At 34.2% G+C, this 17,100-nt stretch overlaps 1 protein-coding gene across 4 annotated transcripts in view; it reads left to right on the top strand.

Annotated features, from left to right (window-relative positions):
* The window catches only part of HECTD1 (HECT domain E3 ubiquitin protein ligase 1), a 56,118-nt gene that overhangs the window by 19,566 nt on the left and 19,452 nt on the right, over positions 1-17,100 (top strand). For 3 of the 4 annotated variants that reach the window (XM_031049111.2, XM_031049113.2, XM_031049112.2), the window contains exons 6-23: positions 157-233; positions 321-419; positions 763-877; positions 1,568-1,742; positions 3,182-3,320; positions 3,518-3,688; positions 4,797-5,019; positions 8,143-8,418; positions 8,523-8,599; positions 9,994-10,128; positions 10,353-10,499; positions 10,881-10,975; positions 11,396-11,501; positions 12,374-12,508; positions 12,592-12,731; positions 13,173-13,496; positions 13,941-14,107; positions 14,288-14,464. In XM_031049111.2, the coding sequence (XP_030904971.1) occupies positions 157-233; positions 321-419; positions 763-877; positions 1,568-1,742; positions 3,182-3,320; positions 3,518-3,688; positions 4,797-5,019; positions 8,143-8,418; positions 8,523-8,599; positions 9,994-10,128; positions 10,353-10,499; positions 10,881-10,975; positions 11,396-11,501; positions 12,374-12,508; positions 12,592-12,731; positions 13,173-13,496; positions 13,941-14,107; positions 14,288-14,464 (2,778 nt within the window). The remainder of the gene's footprint in view (positions 1-156; positions 234-320; positions 420-762; positions 878-1,567; positions 1,743-3,181; positions 3,321-3,517; positions 3,689-4,796; positions 5,020-8,142; positions 8,419-8,522; positions 8,600-9,993; positions 10,129-10,352; positions 10,500-10,880; positions 10,976-11,395; positions 11,502-12,373; positions 12,509-12,591; positions 12,732-13,172; positions 13,497-13,940; positions 14,108-14,287; positions 14,465-17,100) is intronic. The other variant, XM_005149295.4, reaches the window with a different exon arrangement.

Consider the following 17,100-nt stretch of genomic DNA (forward strand, 5'->3'; position numbering starts at 1 on the left):
TGCTACTTTTTTTAATAGCAATTAAGAGCATAAATGCTTCTAGAATTGTTGAGGATCTTGTTTTTTTAAGACCTGGTGTTTATTTAAAGAGCACTGATGAAGTTTAATTTATAATTCTGGGAGCTTTAACTATTTTTATTTCATTGCATCTTTCAGCTTTTGAAGTAAACTTTATGGATGATGTAGGACAAACTCTTTTAAACTGGGCCTCAGCTTTTGGAACTCAGGAAATGGTAAGTTTTACAGAATCTTAAGGACTTTTAGGCTATTTACATAAGGAAAAATAAAAAAAAACTAATTTCCTTTTTCTTGTTTAACAGGTAGAATTTCTCTGTGAAAGGGGTGCTGATGTAAACAGAGGTCAGAGGTCATCCTCATTGCATTATGCAGCATGTTTTGGAAGACCTCAGGTAGCAAAGGTATGAATTAAACTGACACTTAGCCTTATGCTGGTTTTTGCTTTGTTCTGTTCAAAACGTCTTCAATGCAGTATGTCTGATGTGTGCACTGTCAAATATTTACATGTTCTTTACAGTGCTCATGAAAAAAACAATTTTTTTTCATCATGACAGGGCAGTGACATGAATAAAAGTTGTATATTAGCTCTACAGATATAAAAAACAGGCAATGTCCTAAGTTTTTTACAGCCATGAGAAGAGTGTAAGAAAAGTATATGAAAAACATCTTTACTACTTTGACAGGAAGAATCTTAATTTTTTACTTTTTTTTTATACATATGTATTTAAAAATATTTGTTTCCAGACTCTGTTAAGACATGGTGCAAATCCTGATTTGAGAGATGAGGATGGGAAAACTCCTTTAGACAAAGCTCGTGAAAGGGGACACAGTGAAGTAGTAGCTATTCTTCAGTCTCCAGGTGAGTGCAGTTTTTAATTTCATGTCCTTGCTAGTAGAAATGTTTATATATAGTAACTCAATTATTAGAATTTTACTCTATTAAGATTAATAAAGATATATATATATATATAAATAGATAAATGTATATGTAGAATAAATATAAATAAATTATATATATATTTCTCGACTAGCATTCTTTAAATTGCAAAGTGTATATAAAACCAAAATATTTCAGATGTTCTGAAGGGATAGGGATTACTGAAGACACTGCTGGCTGGCCACAAACACTGCTTTCTGCCAGTTGTTCTGCTCCTCAGTTGTGCAATGGGGTTAGACTGTTTTTTTTTGCTGTGGGTTCAGAAGATGTCAGCCTTGGTAGTCTCTCTGGCATCCTTTGTTTCTACATGGGAACTGCAATTCACCTGTTTGTGAGACTTTTGTAGAGCTGGAGCTGCAGGGATTATGTGTTCATATTTAGTTCCCTTTGAGGACTTTGACTTTCTCCTGCGACTGGTCTTTGGTGGTGGTACTTGAAAAAAATGTTTGATAATGAGTCTTGCAGGTGTAAATTTTCTGTTTTTAGAGATGCATATTTCATTCAGGTACTTAGATGTTAGTAAAGAAAACTCTTAGATTTATTTGAAGGGGTTTTTTTCATTTGGTTTCTCGGGTTTTGCCATTGACCATATTGGGAAAAAAAATTTTCCAGGAGACTGGATGTGTCCTGTTAACAAAGGTGATGAGAAGAAAAAGAAAGATGCAAACAAGGATGAGGAAGAATGTAATGAACCCAAAGGAGATCCAGAAATGGCACCCATATACTTGAAAAGATTATTGCCTGTGTTTGCACAAACATTTCAACAAACTATGTTGCCTTCAATAAGGTAATATTGTCATGATAGACAATTTCCCTTCATATTTCAAATTCCTTAATACGTTCTGTTAAAAAAAAGCCAAGATTTTGTTTGTTTTTCATTAAAAATTACAACATGGTACTTAAACATAATTCTGTTTGAATAGAACTGGTGGTTTGAAAAGTGGTGTAAGTCTGATTTTTTTACTTGATATTTTAAGCAGCAGGTTTTTTTCTGGTGAAATGGTATCTTGGAAAAAGTGTGGTTGGTGAGTCAGAAGTGGGAGAGCAAAGCATACTCTTGACTATAGTAGAATGATGAAAGAATGCTATGTTCATGTAGTACCTTCTATAGATGGTGTATTTGGTTACTGCTGTTTGTAGCCATTGTAATGAAAGTACTAATTTGCAAGAGGTGAACTAATGAGGTGGTATCAAGATAAATTCATTGCAAAATTGTAAGACTGGAGAAAGTTACTTTAGAAGGTTTTAGAAGACTTCTTAACAGCTTTAAGTGTTAATCAACTGGAGAAGATACATCTTACTGAGAGTATTAAAAGAATGTAATCTAATATAATACTTAAAAGGAATACTGAGGGTGGATAATGGTTGTGATAAATTGCTTCTGACCATACCCTCTCAGCCTTTTACACTATGAATTTAACAGTTGCTTAATCTTTTTCATTTATGTTCCCAGTGTTTATAGGTACTTTGGGGGGAGAGAATAGAAGATAAAAAGGGACTCTGGTGGAGAAAAACTCTACATGAGCTAAGGATAGGGAGCTTAAACTAGGTCATTTCAAATGAAGGAAGTAAGAAACTGTGTTAATAATCTGTGCACTATTAACTGTTGTTGCAGATTGTGGAAAGAAGTAGTTGGCTTTCTGTATTTTGAAGTTTTCTTTATTAATTGGGCAAATAATGTTTTTAAAACTCAGAAAATAAAAAATTCAGCTTTAGCTATGATTTGGATTGGCTTCCAAATTAATTGTGGTATGGAAAGCTATATGATCTAATAGTAATTTCAGATATTAAAACCATAGGGATCTTGCCAAAACATGGGAAGTGTGTGTCAGAAATGGAGGGCTGGCTACCAGGGAGGAAGATGGAGTGTTTAGAAGTGAATTGCCATCACTGAGAGTGGATAAAAACAGAATGTAGAATAGGTTTACCTGGAGAAGTGTTGAGGAGACAAAAATATGTTAGACCGCTAGTACTGTATAATCAAGGAAGTTCAGTAGGTGAATTATTCGTAGAGATAATCTAGGACTTAACAATAACCAATTTTTGGTTTCAGTAACAAGATCTGAAACTCAAAAAAGAAATACTGTTTTGAAAGCATGCATAAATATAGTGCAAAAGCAGTTTTATCTTGAACTGTTTTGTTGCTTTGATTGCTGCTTACTTTAACTTTGTAATAATCTTTTTTCTTTTGTTTTTTTCTTTCCCCCCTATGATCTCTTTTTAAAGGAAAGCAAGTCTTGCCCTCATTAGAAAAATGATACATTTTTGTTCCGAGGCATTGCTGAAAGAGGTTTGTGACTCTGATGCTGGCCACAACCTGCCCACAATACTGGTTGAGATAACAGCTACAGTTCTTGATCAAGAGGTAGGAAGAAGGAAAATGTCCTTGTATGTAACCAGTGCAGAAAAGGGGGGTTATACTGTTAGATTCCACACACTTGTTAATAGCTAACACTGAAGTGTTCATAGCACTCATCTGTGACAGTATATGAAGTTAAGCATGTAAAGTTTTTTTAGGTAAGGAGATCCTCTCTTATTTTCTTTCCATCCACTGTATTACAGGATGATGATGATGGCCATTTGCTAGCCTTGCAAATCATAAGGGATTTGGTGGATAAAGGTGGTGATCTTTTTCTAGACCAACTGGCTAGACTTGGTGTAATTAGTAAAGTGTCAACTTTGGCGGGGCCATCATCTGATGACGAAAATGAAGAGGAGTCTAAGCCTGAGAAGGTAAATACAGAACTGATAGCTTGATTTGGTCCTGTGAAGCCAACTCTTCTAGTACAGTTTTCACTGTTAAGAAAATGTCTAGGGCAGGGTAGTTAGGTTATTACATTAATGCTTATTGTCTGCCACTTGTTTTAATTGTTTCTGGTTTTGTTTTCTGTAACTTCCTTTTTTTTTAGTGTATTATTATCTGCTGAGTTTTCCTACTGTTAAGTACTTATGGTCAAGTTGATCAACACTTGTTTTTCTCTAGTGTTCTGAAAATGGCTGTGAGGCAAAATGAGTGCTTTCTGCACAAAGGTCATCTTTAGCATATGTTCATCAAGTAATTGCAGGTGTTTCAGACATTGTTATTGAATATATCAAAAATTTAAAAAAGGAATTTTCTTCATAATGAAAACCTTAAATGCATATTTACCAATTTCCAGCAGCCCTATTACTAATCACTCAGATGAGCTGAATGGATAGCAGACTATTTTTGTTATCCATTCAGTTAAGATTTATAGTTAAGTCTTCAGTGTATAGTTAAGCTTTTTACTGTTGGTTTTGGGTAGTTTGGGGATTTTTGGTCTTGGTGGGGTTTTTTTATTATTATTAAATTAAAATAAAATTCAAACAGTAAATTATTATTTAAAAAGCTGTCTGGATGTGATCTGGTGCAACTGCCTCTAGGTGGCCCTGCCTGAGAAGGGGTTTGGACTAGATGGCTTCTGGAAGCCCCTTCCAACCTCAACCGTTTTTGATTCTTTCTCACAGTACAAGTTTTGAATAGAGGTGGATGTCCCATTCAGTAGGCTGTTGCTATCATTGAATAGATAAATACGTACCTGAAAGGAAACTTCTAAAAAATGTGGTATCTTTAAAAGTATTCTTTAATAGAATAAATTTTGCCAACAAGTATAGTTCCTATGCTTTTGGTTTGAGCCCTTTTTCACCTCAAGACTTTATAAAATGCCTGTTTTGTGTGTTAATTTTTGTTGTAGTTTTTGTTGGGTTTTTTTTTTCTTCTTTTTAATGGGTCAGGTGGGTTGGGTTTTTGTTTTCATTGTTTTTTTGCTTGTTCAGGTGTTTTTGTTTTGTTTTTCTTTTGTTTAATACAATTTTATTACAGGAGGATGAACCACAGGAGGATGCAAAAGAACTGCAACAGGGTAAACCCTATCACTGGAGAGACTGGTCAATCATTAGGGGAAGGGACTGCCTGTATATCTGGAGTGATGCTGCAGCCCTGGAACTGTCTAATGGCAGTAATGGATGGTTCAGGTTTATTTTGGATGGAAAACTGGCCACAATGTATTCCAGTGGCAGTCCTGAAGGAGGATCCGATAGTTCAGGTAGTGTCTTTGCAATTCAAGTCCTAGTTAAGCTTTGAGATTGTTACATTTGTTTAAATAAATATAATTTCATTGGAGCTATTTTGTTTTGCAGGAATTGGCTTACTAAATAGTAAAGGATGTAAACAGGTGGAAGGTGGTCAGTTAATTGTGATGCTTTTTATCAGATAGCATGTGACCATAACTTGACTTCCTTGGTGAATTGTGTTAAGCAAACATCTTGCCAGTAAAAGTGTATTAACTTTGTTTTGTTTTGATCTTCTCCATGCATACTTAATTTTTTCACCCCAATCATTAAAAGCACTTTGTAGTGGCCGTCCCAGGAAAAGCAGGTTGAAATGGTGATTTGTTGTTTGCTTCTAGCTAGCAGAATGAAATTGCATGTGTTTGAAGACAAAGTAATGGAAAGTTTCTCATTGAGATTGGGAAACAAATTACAGTGTCTTAATTGTTTGTTGGAGAGAGGATAAGGGAACAGACCTTATGCACTGGCAATGCACAGGTGGTTTTAATTTTCTGTACAGAATACACAACTTGTTCTGAATGCAGAAACAACCCTCCTTTATCGTTTCTTCTTTTTTGCAACAGTTCATGCATTTATGAACCTGCAGACATAAAGTGCTTTGCAATATTATGTTTTCAACAAGCCATTGAGTGAAATAACAGAACATATTATGATTCAGGATAGAAATGAAGTGCTAATGACTTTATCCATTAATCTTTGGGCATGAAGACAAAATGTGATACAGTGTATTTCTAGACTATAACACAGCTGGAAACCACTTCTATTATTTTTTCTAAATTTATTTTTTATCAGAAAATTTACCATTGCATTCTTTTTAGCCAGGCTAATACTTTAAAAGGCAAACAGTTTCTGTGATAAGATACTTGCTTATCACATGTTTTAATTTGAAGACCCATGAGATTAATTTCTTAAATGCTCGTAGGCCCTAGATGCCAATTCTGCTTTCTTCTTTCTAAACGATGTGGGCGTGGGGATGACACTATTTCTTTGCAACATGAGTGGAATGGGCACAGTTCAGATGAAGTTGGAGTGAAGAGAACCTGAAAGATTGAGAATTTAAAATGATGCATCTTTATATCAATCTTCTTAAAAAGATTGAATAAATCCCAAGTTTTTGAAGAAGATAAACTAGCATGGATGTTATGGAAGGGAAGGAGCTAACTAGGATTAAACGAGGCTTCTTCCAACTTTTTGTCAAATAGCTATCTACTAAGAGTGCTGACATTGCAGTGTAATTTGCCTGAACTTTAACCATTGGCTCGAAGTGTGTGCAGCAGCCTCTTTACTAAAGAGATAAAAAGCTAGTATTTAGTAACTAAAATTACTACCATACAGTATAGACTCAGATTAGTATCTTATAGTCCTGAACTATACTATATGTTCTGATGTACTAAATCATTACTGACTGATCTCATGGTATACTTTTTAGTAATTTCATACTGGCAAGAATATAGAGGGTTGAGTAATGGAATTTGTTAGTGCGTATCGCATGATCAAAGTTGTGGTGGGAGGGGGCAATATAGATCCTGTGAACATTTTTTTGAAGGTCTGTACTCACCCCTCTCCACTAGCTTAATCCTTGTTTTGTTTGACTTTTTAGAAAAAATAAAAGTTCAATGCAAAAATTGAAATTTAATGGTAATATGAAGCTTTAAATGAGTTCCAAATATCTGTCTAAGGGAACCCAAAATTATTCTCAATCATGTGTAATCCTCTCACTTTCAGTGCAATGTGCTATGTAATAAATCTGTTAAAATGTAGTTACGTAAATCTGGAAGAATTCCATTAATAGAACTTTAATTTTGCATATGAAATTTTACAGTTCTTTTTATGAATCTCTCTAGATGTTATGAATTCTAAGCAATAATGAATGTTATACCTCAAGAGTGAATATATATTTTTGCATAAAGATTATTCATTTTTGTATTATAAAACAATAAAAATGGCACATTTTAAAACCTAGAGCATAAGTCATGGCAGCAAAAGGAAAACAGCAATTTTACAAGTGCGTGGACTATAAAAGTTGTATTTATCAAATCAGTATGCTGAAAGGTAAAGATACATGTTAACTTTGAAGTTGGATGTAATCTCTAATGAGGTTATTGCATTTTTATTTTTTAAATTATAAACATGTCAGATTTTCTGGAATTGTGCTAATTAATATTTCCAATGTAGTGTCCCGTTTTTTTTAATGACTCCAAAATATAATTTAATAAAAATTGAGGTAGTTGTTTGGAATCATTTCAACTAGGCTAGATTAACCTAGATAACTTTTTCATCTGCTAAGTATCTCCATATAAAGTCCTAATCAAGTCTCAATGTGGTGCCATTAAGTTAGTATTTTTTTTTAATGTCATGTTTTCCTCAGAAGTATAGAAGTCCATAAAATTTCTGTATTAAAGAAGGAATAGGAACATCTACATTAATGTCACTGTATTAAGTACTGTGACTGTGGATTTCTTTCTCTGAGGTGAACTTAGAAGTTCTACAAAAGAGATGAAGAAAAGTTTTCAGTGTATTTTATAAAAAAATATTTTTGTTGCTTCTGTGACATTTAATCTGAGCAAACAGCTGTTAGCTCAAATTTGCTTTTGTCAGATGACTTTTTGAAATATATTTTTTTTGCTTGGCTTTTATGTCTTCAGCATCTTTTGTCCACCTGCTCTTAGCTGTTAAATTGATTGCTGTTTTCATCTTGGAGGATTCATTTAATATCCTAGTCCTAAAAACTCTCTTTTGAGAATAGTTCATTCTGGCCTTAAAAAGATAAGTTATTTTTTGCAAGACCAAAAGCTTATAATGTATTTCTTTGATCTTCCCATTGTAATTGTGAAGATGATTTAATACATCTGTCAGTGGCACCATTGATAAAGAATTGTGTTGTCTGCTTTGATGCCATCATGGAAATACATCACTATTGAAGCACAGAAATATAGTGGGAAGAAATTTAGAACACTTTAAGACCTTAATTTCAAATTTAATTTTGCATTGAATGTACTCAGTTGTTTTGCTCTCGCAACTGAAAAAAAAAGTTTGAGAGATATGATGGTTGAAACAATTGTGGGAAGAAAAAAATACATGTTTTTGTTTTTAAATAGAAAGTAGGAGTGAGTTCCTCGAGAAGCTGCAGAGAGCTCGAAGCCAAGTAAAGCCATCTACCACAAGCCAGCCAATTTTATCGGCACCAGGGCCAACTAAACTTACTGTAGGAAACTGGTCACTCACCTGTTTAAAGGAAGGAGAAATTGCTATTCACAATTCCGATGGTCAGCAAGCTACCATCCTGAAAGAAGATCTGCCAGGCTTTGTGTTTGAATCTAACAGAGGAACAAAGCATTCTTTTACAGCTGAAACCTCTTTGGGTAAGTATGTAGGTATGTGTTATGTGCAGGTAGGAGCAAGTGTAAATGAGATAGATTTTCTGTTTGTTGCTTTTCATAGCAGTGAGAAATCTGACTTTTCTGAAAATACTTTGCAGGGTCGGAATTTGTGACAGGCTGGACAGGCAAAAGAGGAAGAAAGCTGAAATCAAAACTGGAGAAGACAAAGCAAAAGGTTGGTGAGAACCTGTGAATTTTATACTTAAGATTTGAGTTTTTGTTCTATAATATGCTTATAGAGTTGTAGTTTCTTCATAGAGGATTAAAATCTCTGATTTCAGTTGGATAAAGTTTTATGCTAAGCTTGAAGGGGAAAACTTCACTTGTAAGAAAGTACTTGTGCAGGTGCTTTTATCCAACAGTCTTAGTAAACATAAAAAAATGTAAGGAAATCCAGTCCTTCAGACCCGTAGTTGTGTAATTCTGTAGGTTTTTCTTTTGCTTTTATAAAAGCAAAAATGTTATGGAAAGAGAAGATGTTAATGATCAGTACTACAGTTGTATCAGAGGCATATGTTACTTCTGTTCACTACATTTAGATATTAATTTTAGACTGGATATTGTGACAGACAAGGGGATGTAAGTGAAAAGTCTGTATTGTGAAAATTGTGCTGGTGAATCTAAATGCCCTGATTTTAGGCTTCTTTAAAATTCCCCCCCCCCCTTTTTTTTCTTCCCCTCATAATGGAGGCTGGGGGGAAATTGAGAAATCAAATATTGAGCTTTTTACAAAACCACAAAATAGAACATGTATGTTCTGTGGCCAGCTGATGCCAAGGGCTCAAGCTGATCTGAAGTCTTCACCTCTCTTGCAATTGCAGTTTCTAGCAGTGCAGCTGATATGCTCTGTACCAAAAATCTGCATCATGCAAGGACACTTATATCTGAAGAAATGTGAAACTAAGTTGAAAATTAAAATACTTCATGAATGAGGATAGGTGGAATGATGAAAGGAAAGCAGTGCACTTTTGTACCTGAGATTGCAATGCGTATCTCAGAAGCTTGTGAAATGCATTGTTGTATATATGCTGATAATGAAAAGGAAAGATTGTTGGAGGAATTTCTTATAAGCAAGATGTTGTTTAGTAAGAACTTATTTTATCTGATCTGTATCCTGTGTGATCCGTATTTTATAGGAAAAGTAATTCTTAGTTTAAGGTCACATAAGGACTTCTTATGTAACTTGGTTTAAGGAATGTATACAGCATTCAGAAACTGTATAAAACCCCCTTAATCTTACCTCTAAAATGATTAGCAGATCCATTATAGAGTTCTAGTGAAACAGATTTACAGATTGAGTCCCATCTTTTATCTTTGTGCTGTAGTTTAATACATGCTTGTAAGCTTTATTTCTGTAAGTTTCAGTAAAATTCCGTGTATTTCTATGTACTTTTAGCCTTTCACAACCTTTGGCTTTCATGATGTATGATAGTTTTCAGTTTTCCCCTGTTTGTTGTATCTGTCATGGATTTCTTTATAAAAGATGGCTGTGTTTCTAGTATTTTAGAGAATAACAGTAGTCTCTTTACGGTAAGGTATGACTTCTGATAATCAGAATCCATTTTACAGGTACGCACTATGGCAAGAGATTTGTATGATGATCATTTTAAAGCTGTTGAAAGCATGCCTCGTGGAGTAGTTGTAACACTGAGGAACATAGCAACACAGTTAGAGTCTGCATGGGAACTTCACACAAACAGACATGTAAGTACCTCCTTTAATTTATAATGTGTGATGTCAGTGGAAATCACATAATGATGTTCAGATCAGTCTGTCACGATAGAAAGTCACAGTACATCTGTCTGAAGTATGGGGGTTTTAATGCATGTAATTCCTAGTTATGTACTTGAGTGGGATACTATTTTTCAAATGAAGCAATTGGAGATACTGTTACATTGTTTCACCATAATTGTCTTTTTGTCTTCCAGTGTATTGAGGGAGAAAATACTTGGAGAGATTTAATGAAGACTGCTTTGGAAGACTTAATTGTGTTATTGAAGGATGAGAATACTATTTCTCCATATGAAATGTGCAGTAGTGGCTTAGTTCAATCGTTGCTTACAGTTTTAAATAATGTGAGTTTATAGAACATAAATTTCTAAAGAAGAACTTTCTAAAAAAAAAAAAATAACATGGACATGTGCCTTACTTTAGAAAACCTGTTATAAACAATGGGTTATAAACAATGGCTATTTCCTGTCTTGATGAAAATCAGGCAGACTTGCTCCAGTTAGTGGTCTACCTGTTGAATATATGTTATCACAATAGATTAGTTTGAATAGACCATTAAAAATCTTAACACTGGTCAGTTCTCATGGCTGATATAATTTAGCTTTTCACATACAGATTTTAAATAGGAAATTCCAAGAGACTGAAGGGGTATTTTTGCCAGTGCAAAGAATTAATATATTGCTTTGTATTAAAAGTAACATCTATTTTATTTTTTTTTCTCTTAGAATGTTGATTTAGATGTGAAGCAAGACTGTAGTCAGCTGGTAGAGAGAATCAACGTTTTCAAAACAGCATTCAGTGAAAATGAAGATGAGGAAAGGTAAAAGCAAAACAAAACAAAACCCTTCACATCTGTGAAGCAGTATGGTATGATTAAAATAGCTTAAAGACAAAAAAACTTGTTCTTTCCCTTTCAGTTTGTCTATCTCTGGAAGAGAAAATTGCACTTTGAAAGACAGTATCTCCTATTGAAGTAGCAATTGAAAATTTTACTGAATTACTTCTGTCTGTAGGAGTCAGCTGTACTGAATGTACATCTGTTGACAGATAGGAAGGTGTCTTGTTCATCTCTGTGTAGACTAGTATTTTTCTCACTGTGCTGTAGCCCTGGGATTAGAACAGACAATACCAGTAGAAAGAGCATGCCAGGATGCTTGCTACACCTGGGTACTATTCCCTGAGATAGTGTAGGATTTTTTTGTTTGTTGTGTGGTAATATGGTAACTGTTCATTTTTACAGTCGTCCAGCAGTTGCGTTAATTCGGAAGTTGATAGCAGTGTTAGAATCTATCGAACGTCTACCTCTCCACTTGTATGATACACCAGGATCTACCTATAATCTTCAGGTAAATAAAGTTTGTATGAAGCAGGTCTTGTAAAAGTAGTTAGAATTGGGTAAAGAACAGCAAACATTTTAGCATCTATTTCCTCTAATGCTTAACCTAAAGGTGCCACTTTTACACTGTGAAGTGAAAGTAAATTTTGATTGAAGAAATAATGCTTGTTCTTTCTTTTGCCTTCAAGCATTCTCTTTATATGTGAATTTGCCCATATTAAACATGAACAAGCATTTTTTTGAAGACGATTCTACAACATGTTTATTTGTGATGACTGGTGGTGGGCTATAATCATTTAAAAGGGCCCTTTCTAGGGCAATGTGATTTTTAGTAATACAAGACACCTGCAGGATTAGCAGCTTTTTAGAAAGGAAAGCTGCAGTTTGGCTAAAAACAGTATGTGGTTTTATCCAGTTCAAGTCTTAATTTTCTGTAGTTGGAAATCATACTTCAGAATTTTGCAAGGTGGCAGTGAAGTTTTTAGTATTTCTGTTTTGATGTTACATTATTAGCAAATAGTTGCGTAAAGTTGCAAAAACACTTGTGCTATTGAGTATTTTGAAAAAAAGCATTTTCAGTTTTTATATTATTGTGGTTGCTAGTCTACAAGATTTGGAAAGAAAAGTAATGAAAACACATAAAGAGTGAGAAAATATTAGCTTATACGTAGACTGTTATATTAAAGAATTGTTTGGTTAATTGAAAAAAGGGAGCATCAGGAAATTACTTTTTAAAGCATTAAATTAGAATATGTTTTTCTTATTTGCACAGTAAAAATACTTGATACACCACTGAAACTCTTATAGTGAAATATATTGCTTTTCTTAAAATTCCAAAACCAAGTCAGAAAAGCTAATGTTAATGTTGAACTGCCCTTTCAGATATTAACACGACGCTTGAGGTTTCGTTTGGAACGTTCATCAGGGGAGACATCTTTAATAGATAGAACTGGTAGAATGCTAAAGATGGAGCCACTGGCAACTGTTGAATCTCTAGAACAGTATCTTCTGAAAATGGTGAGCAACGTACCACACAGAGTTCACAAGGAATGGCTGTGTTCAGAATCTCTAATATTTGATTTCTTTTCATTCATGTGTAGGTAGCAAAGCAATGGTACGACTTTGATAGGGCTTCATTTGTTTTTGTACGGAAACTCCGTGAAGGCCAAACATTTGTGTTCAGACATCAACATGATTTTGATGAAAATGGAATTATTTACTGGATTGGAACAAATGCAAAGTGAGTTCCTTCAGAGCTAGATGTTTTGAAGTTGGACACAATGAACTGTGATCCATGGGTGGGATGTGAGGAGAGAATTCATAATGAAATGAAATGTACAGTTATTCTGGGTGTGAGAGGTATCTTTAATTTTACTGTGGATCGATAGAATTACGTTTATTTTTGCACAATCTAAATAATAGAGAAATATGAAAATCTGAAGTTGTGTTGAGAATTTGTATGCTTACAAATGAAAGGGGGGGGAAGTTTGGTCTTTGTTTTTGTTTGCCATGGTTGTTGGTTTAAGTTTTCTATTGTTCCAGTTTTTTAAAACCCCTGTAGTAATGTGTTGTAACAAACTCACCTGTAATATGTGTTTTACAGTAAATGTGAAATGTTACTTATGTTTGTTTTTTTTAATGTAAGTAATAATTGAACAGTACATTTTTCTTTTTAATATAGAACTGCATATGAGTGGGTAAATCCAGCAGCCTATGGGTTAGTAGTGGTTACGTCCTCAGAAGGAAGAAATCTGCCTTATGGCCGCTTAGAAGACATCCTAAGCCGTGACAGTTCAGCTCTCAATTGTCATACTAACGATGATAAGAATGCTTGGTTTGCCATAGATCTTGGCCTTTGGGTTATTCCATCAGCTTACACGTTACGCCATGCTCGAGGTTATGGACGATCTGCTCTCAGAAATTGGGTTTTCCAGGTATCTAAGGATGGACAGAACTGGACTACTTTATATACGCATGTTGATGACTGTAGTCTCAACGAACCAGGGTATGTCAGTGTATTTTATAATTTCTTATGAAACTGAGCTCAGGAAAAATATACTTTGCTGTAGACTAATTTAATGTGTTCTGTAGGTGTAATAATGTAACTATAAAAAGGAATGGCAGGTGATCTAAGTTATTAAGGATTGGCTGGAAAGTAAGTGTTTCATAAGGTCTCTATGGTTCAAATAATGGAATTTATGCTTTTCTGTCACTATAAATTTTGCATTTGATGTTTTTCTGAGATTGCATTTATACCAGCACTCAACCAGAGTTTGTCCCTGGTGTTAGTAGGTTTAATGTACCTTGTGTTCTTGGCAGTTTTCTGATTTTATCCATACATGATCAGCATTATGGTTTTGTTTGCTTTGGTACTAAGGTTTTTTATTTAATCTTTTTTTTCTTTTTTTTTCTTTTTATTTTTTTTTCCTCTCCCTTGATAAATGTAAAGGTCTACAGCAACATGGCCTTTAGATCCTCCAAAAGATGAGAAACAAGGTTGGAGGCATGTTAGAATAAAACAGATGGGCAAGAATGCCAGTGGGCAAACACACTACCTCTCCCTGTCTGGATTTGAACTTTATGGCACTGTGAATGGCGTATGTGAAGATCAGCTAGGTAAGAAAAAGAATGTGTACATCCTATTTTTGTTCTCTTGCAATGCTAATGAACATACAATATAAAAATCAGTGTGGAAAAGCAGGTTAGCTTTTGCAGTGGAACATGGCTTAGAAACAGGCTAAAAATTATTCCCCATTCAGTACTTTTAAGTCATTTAATCTCTTACATTTCTTGTAGGAAAAGCTGCTAAAGAAGCCGAAGCAAATCTGAGAAGGCAGAGACGTCTGGTCCGTTCTCAGGTGTTGAAATATATGGTTCCAGGAGCTCGTGTGATCAGAGGAATTGATTGGAAATGGAGAGATCAGGATGGAAGCCCACAGGGTGAAGGCACTGTTACAGGAGAATTGCATAATGGTGAGCACAAATTGCCTGAATTTGTAAATGCCTGTAGCAAAATTAGTACATGTGGAATGGGGTAGCATTGAAGTACTTCCTTTGTAGTGTCTTGAATATTTTGGGGAGAAGGAACTCAAATGCTACAACTGTTGTAGTCCATTTGTGAAATTCCTTTTTAATGCATGAAAAAAATTTGTTGCTGTAAGTGAAAGTTTTGTAAAGCATTACTTGATTAAAATACCAAATTGTTATTTAGACATTGTTATAAAGAAAAAAAGTATATGAAGGAGATTGCTGTAAACTTATTTAAGCTTTGGGCCTGCAAAATCTACAATTGCCATTTTCATTCCTTCTAGCTTAGCATTTGCAATATTTTTCTTGACTTTTGTTGTATCCTGTACCTTTCCTACTTTGCTAGCTTCATTGGGATCAAGTAGCTACTTTTTTAAAATAAAAGCATGAAAATAATTAACTTAAGGAGCAAAACAAAAACCTGCATTAGTCAAGGAAGTCAGTCCTCAGGAAGATAAGATACTAAGGAGGCTCCAGAGGAGGTGGTGATCTTGTCCGCTGAACATGCTTTCCATCTTTTTCCCCCTTCTCCCTCTGTTTACGGGTATAAAAAACTTACCTTGTTCCTGAAGCATCTTCAGCCACTCTAAAAATTCTTCTAGTTTGCTGGGCTGTCAGCTCGCAAAGATGGAGAAATGTCCAAAGCACAATGTCTTAAAATGTTTTGAAACTTTGAATCTTATTTAAGCTGTTCAGGCTGGCTTGTAGGGAATGCTTCCATCATCTCTATATTGTTCTTATCAGATGCAACAGTATCCATAGCTACATTCTCACTTTGAAGACTTTAGGTATTATTGGTGAGTAGTATTCTACTAAATCAGTGTTTTCATTCTTATGTTCCAGTGAAGCTTTCCCTTTTAAGCGTAGGTGAAATGGAGGTTCATTTATCAATGATAAATGGTGATGCCAAACAATGTGAAACACATTAGTAGACTCTTATTCCTACCACAGTTGTCTTTTAAATAGAATTTTGAAAATAGTATCCCATTGACCTTTTTGTTATTATTCACAAGTTTAGACAAATCTTGAGTTGTTTTAGGGCAATAATAATGGCGTAGCAATTCTCCAAGTGCATATGTATTAAAGAGTTATGCAGATTTAAAATTGCTTGTAATTAATAATTTAGGAAAAGGAACTATAGAAAACAAGAATAGTTAAATAGGTATGCTTTTAGAAAATACCCTGTCCAGATATTCATAAACGGAGAAAATGATACTGTAACTGCAGTATGAAGCCACTTTTCTTTTTAATAAGCAAGGCAAATAAACTATAGAAAGGACAAATTTCATAATTGCTTCACAACTTTCAAGGCTTAGTGACATGAAGCTACTCGGTTGTGGCTCATAAAGATGGAATAAAATAATACAAAAATAAAGTGATGTAAACCTGCTCATGTGGGGATGAGATGTCCACTTTTATCTGAAAACTTTATCCATTTTAAATACTCTTCCTTCAGGGTGATATTTCTAAGTAGGAAATTACCTCTGATACTCTGGTTTGGTCTAGAAGTGAAGACTTTTGGATAGTTATAAGATAAAAGTGTAATTGGCAATACTAAAAAGAAATTTACTTTAAATTAGCACTCTCTTATTAAAGAAAAATGTGTGTACATCTGAACCAGACTTCTTGTTTTGAATTTCTGTCAGAAGTTACAGAAGATAATTGAGTTTTATGCATTTTATTTTTTAAGAAAATGTGTATCAGTTAAAATGTTGACAAGTTCTGTTACAGATAACATAGAATAAGACTGCTTGAAGGAATTTTTTTAGATAGCTCTGAAATCATGGTGCATACTCAGAGAAGCAAAAATAAGTAGTTTTGCCCCTATTTCTGTCCTAGTTTGCAAATTTTGCGTGTTACCCTCACTATTGCAAATTTATTACATTTAACTGTTAAAAAAATACTGGTACTCTAAATAATCCTTTACTAAACAAATTGAAGAGTAGCATCTCTTTTCAGTCTTTGGTCCCAATATAAAGTTTCATTCTATGAAATGTATTCTCTTTCAACCTTAATCTCACATGAAGTAGTCCTTACCTGACTACTGTAAGCCTTTTCCTACGAGTAAGAATATTTGAGTCTGTGTAAATTATTGAAATGAAAGGATGAGTATCAGTAAATTAATTCTTCCACATTATAGGGCAATAATAATAATAATAAATCCCAAACTAATCTGTTTAATCAAATGTCTTCTGTCAAGTAAATATGCTTGTCCACAAGCATCCAGCAAAGAAACATATTATAGAATGTCCTTGCAAGATTTATGATTTCTTGACAGATGTTACTAAAGTTATGATACATCTTAGTATGCATTTCTGTTACTAGAGAATCTAATAATAAAGATTTGAGAGATCCTAGTAGGTCAGGCTCCTTCCTGAAGGAAACTTTACTTTTGGCTGGATTCTGGGACCCTGAAGGTCGAGGCTGATCAAGATATTGCTGCTCAATATTAACAACATTTTAAAATACCAAATCATTTAGGTTTAACCACTTTCTTTTTAATTGGCATTAAGGCTTATTTAGCAATTCTAGTAATTCAGACATGCAGCCTTTATGAGAAGCTGATCCCACATTGTGGAGCT

Source organism: Melopsittacus undulatus, chromosome 4, assembly GCF_012275295.1.
Source record: "Melopsittacus undulatus isolate bMelUnd1 chromosome 4, bMelUnd1.mat.Z, whole genome shotgun sequence".
Taxonomy (NCBI): Eukaryota; Metazoa; Chordata; class Aves; order Psittaciformes; family Psittaculidae; genus Melopsittacus; species Melopsittacus undulatus.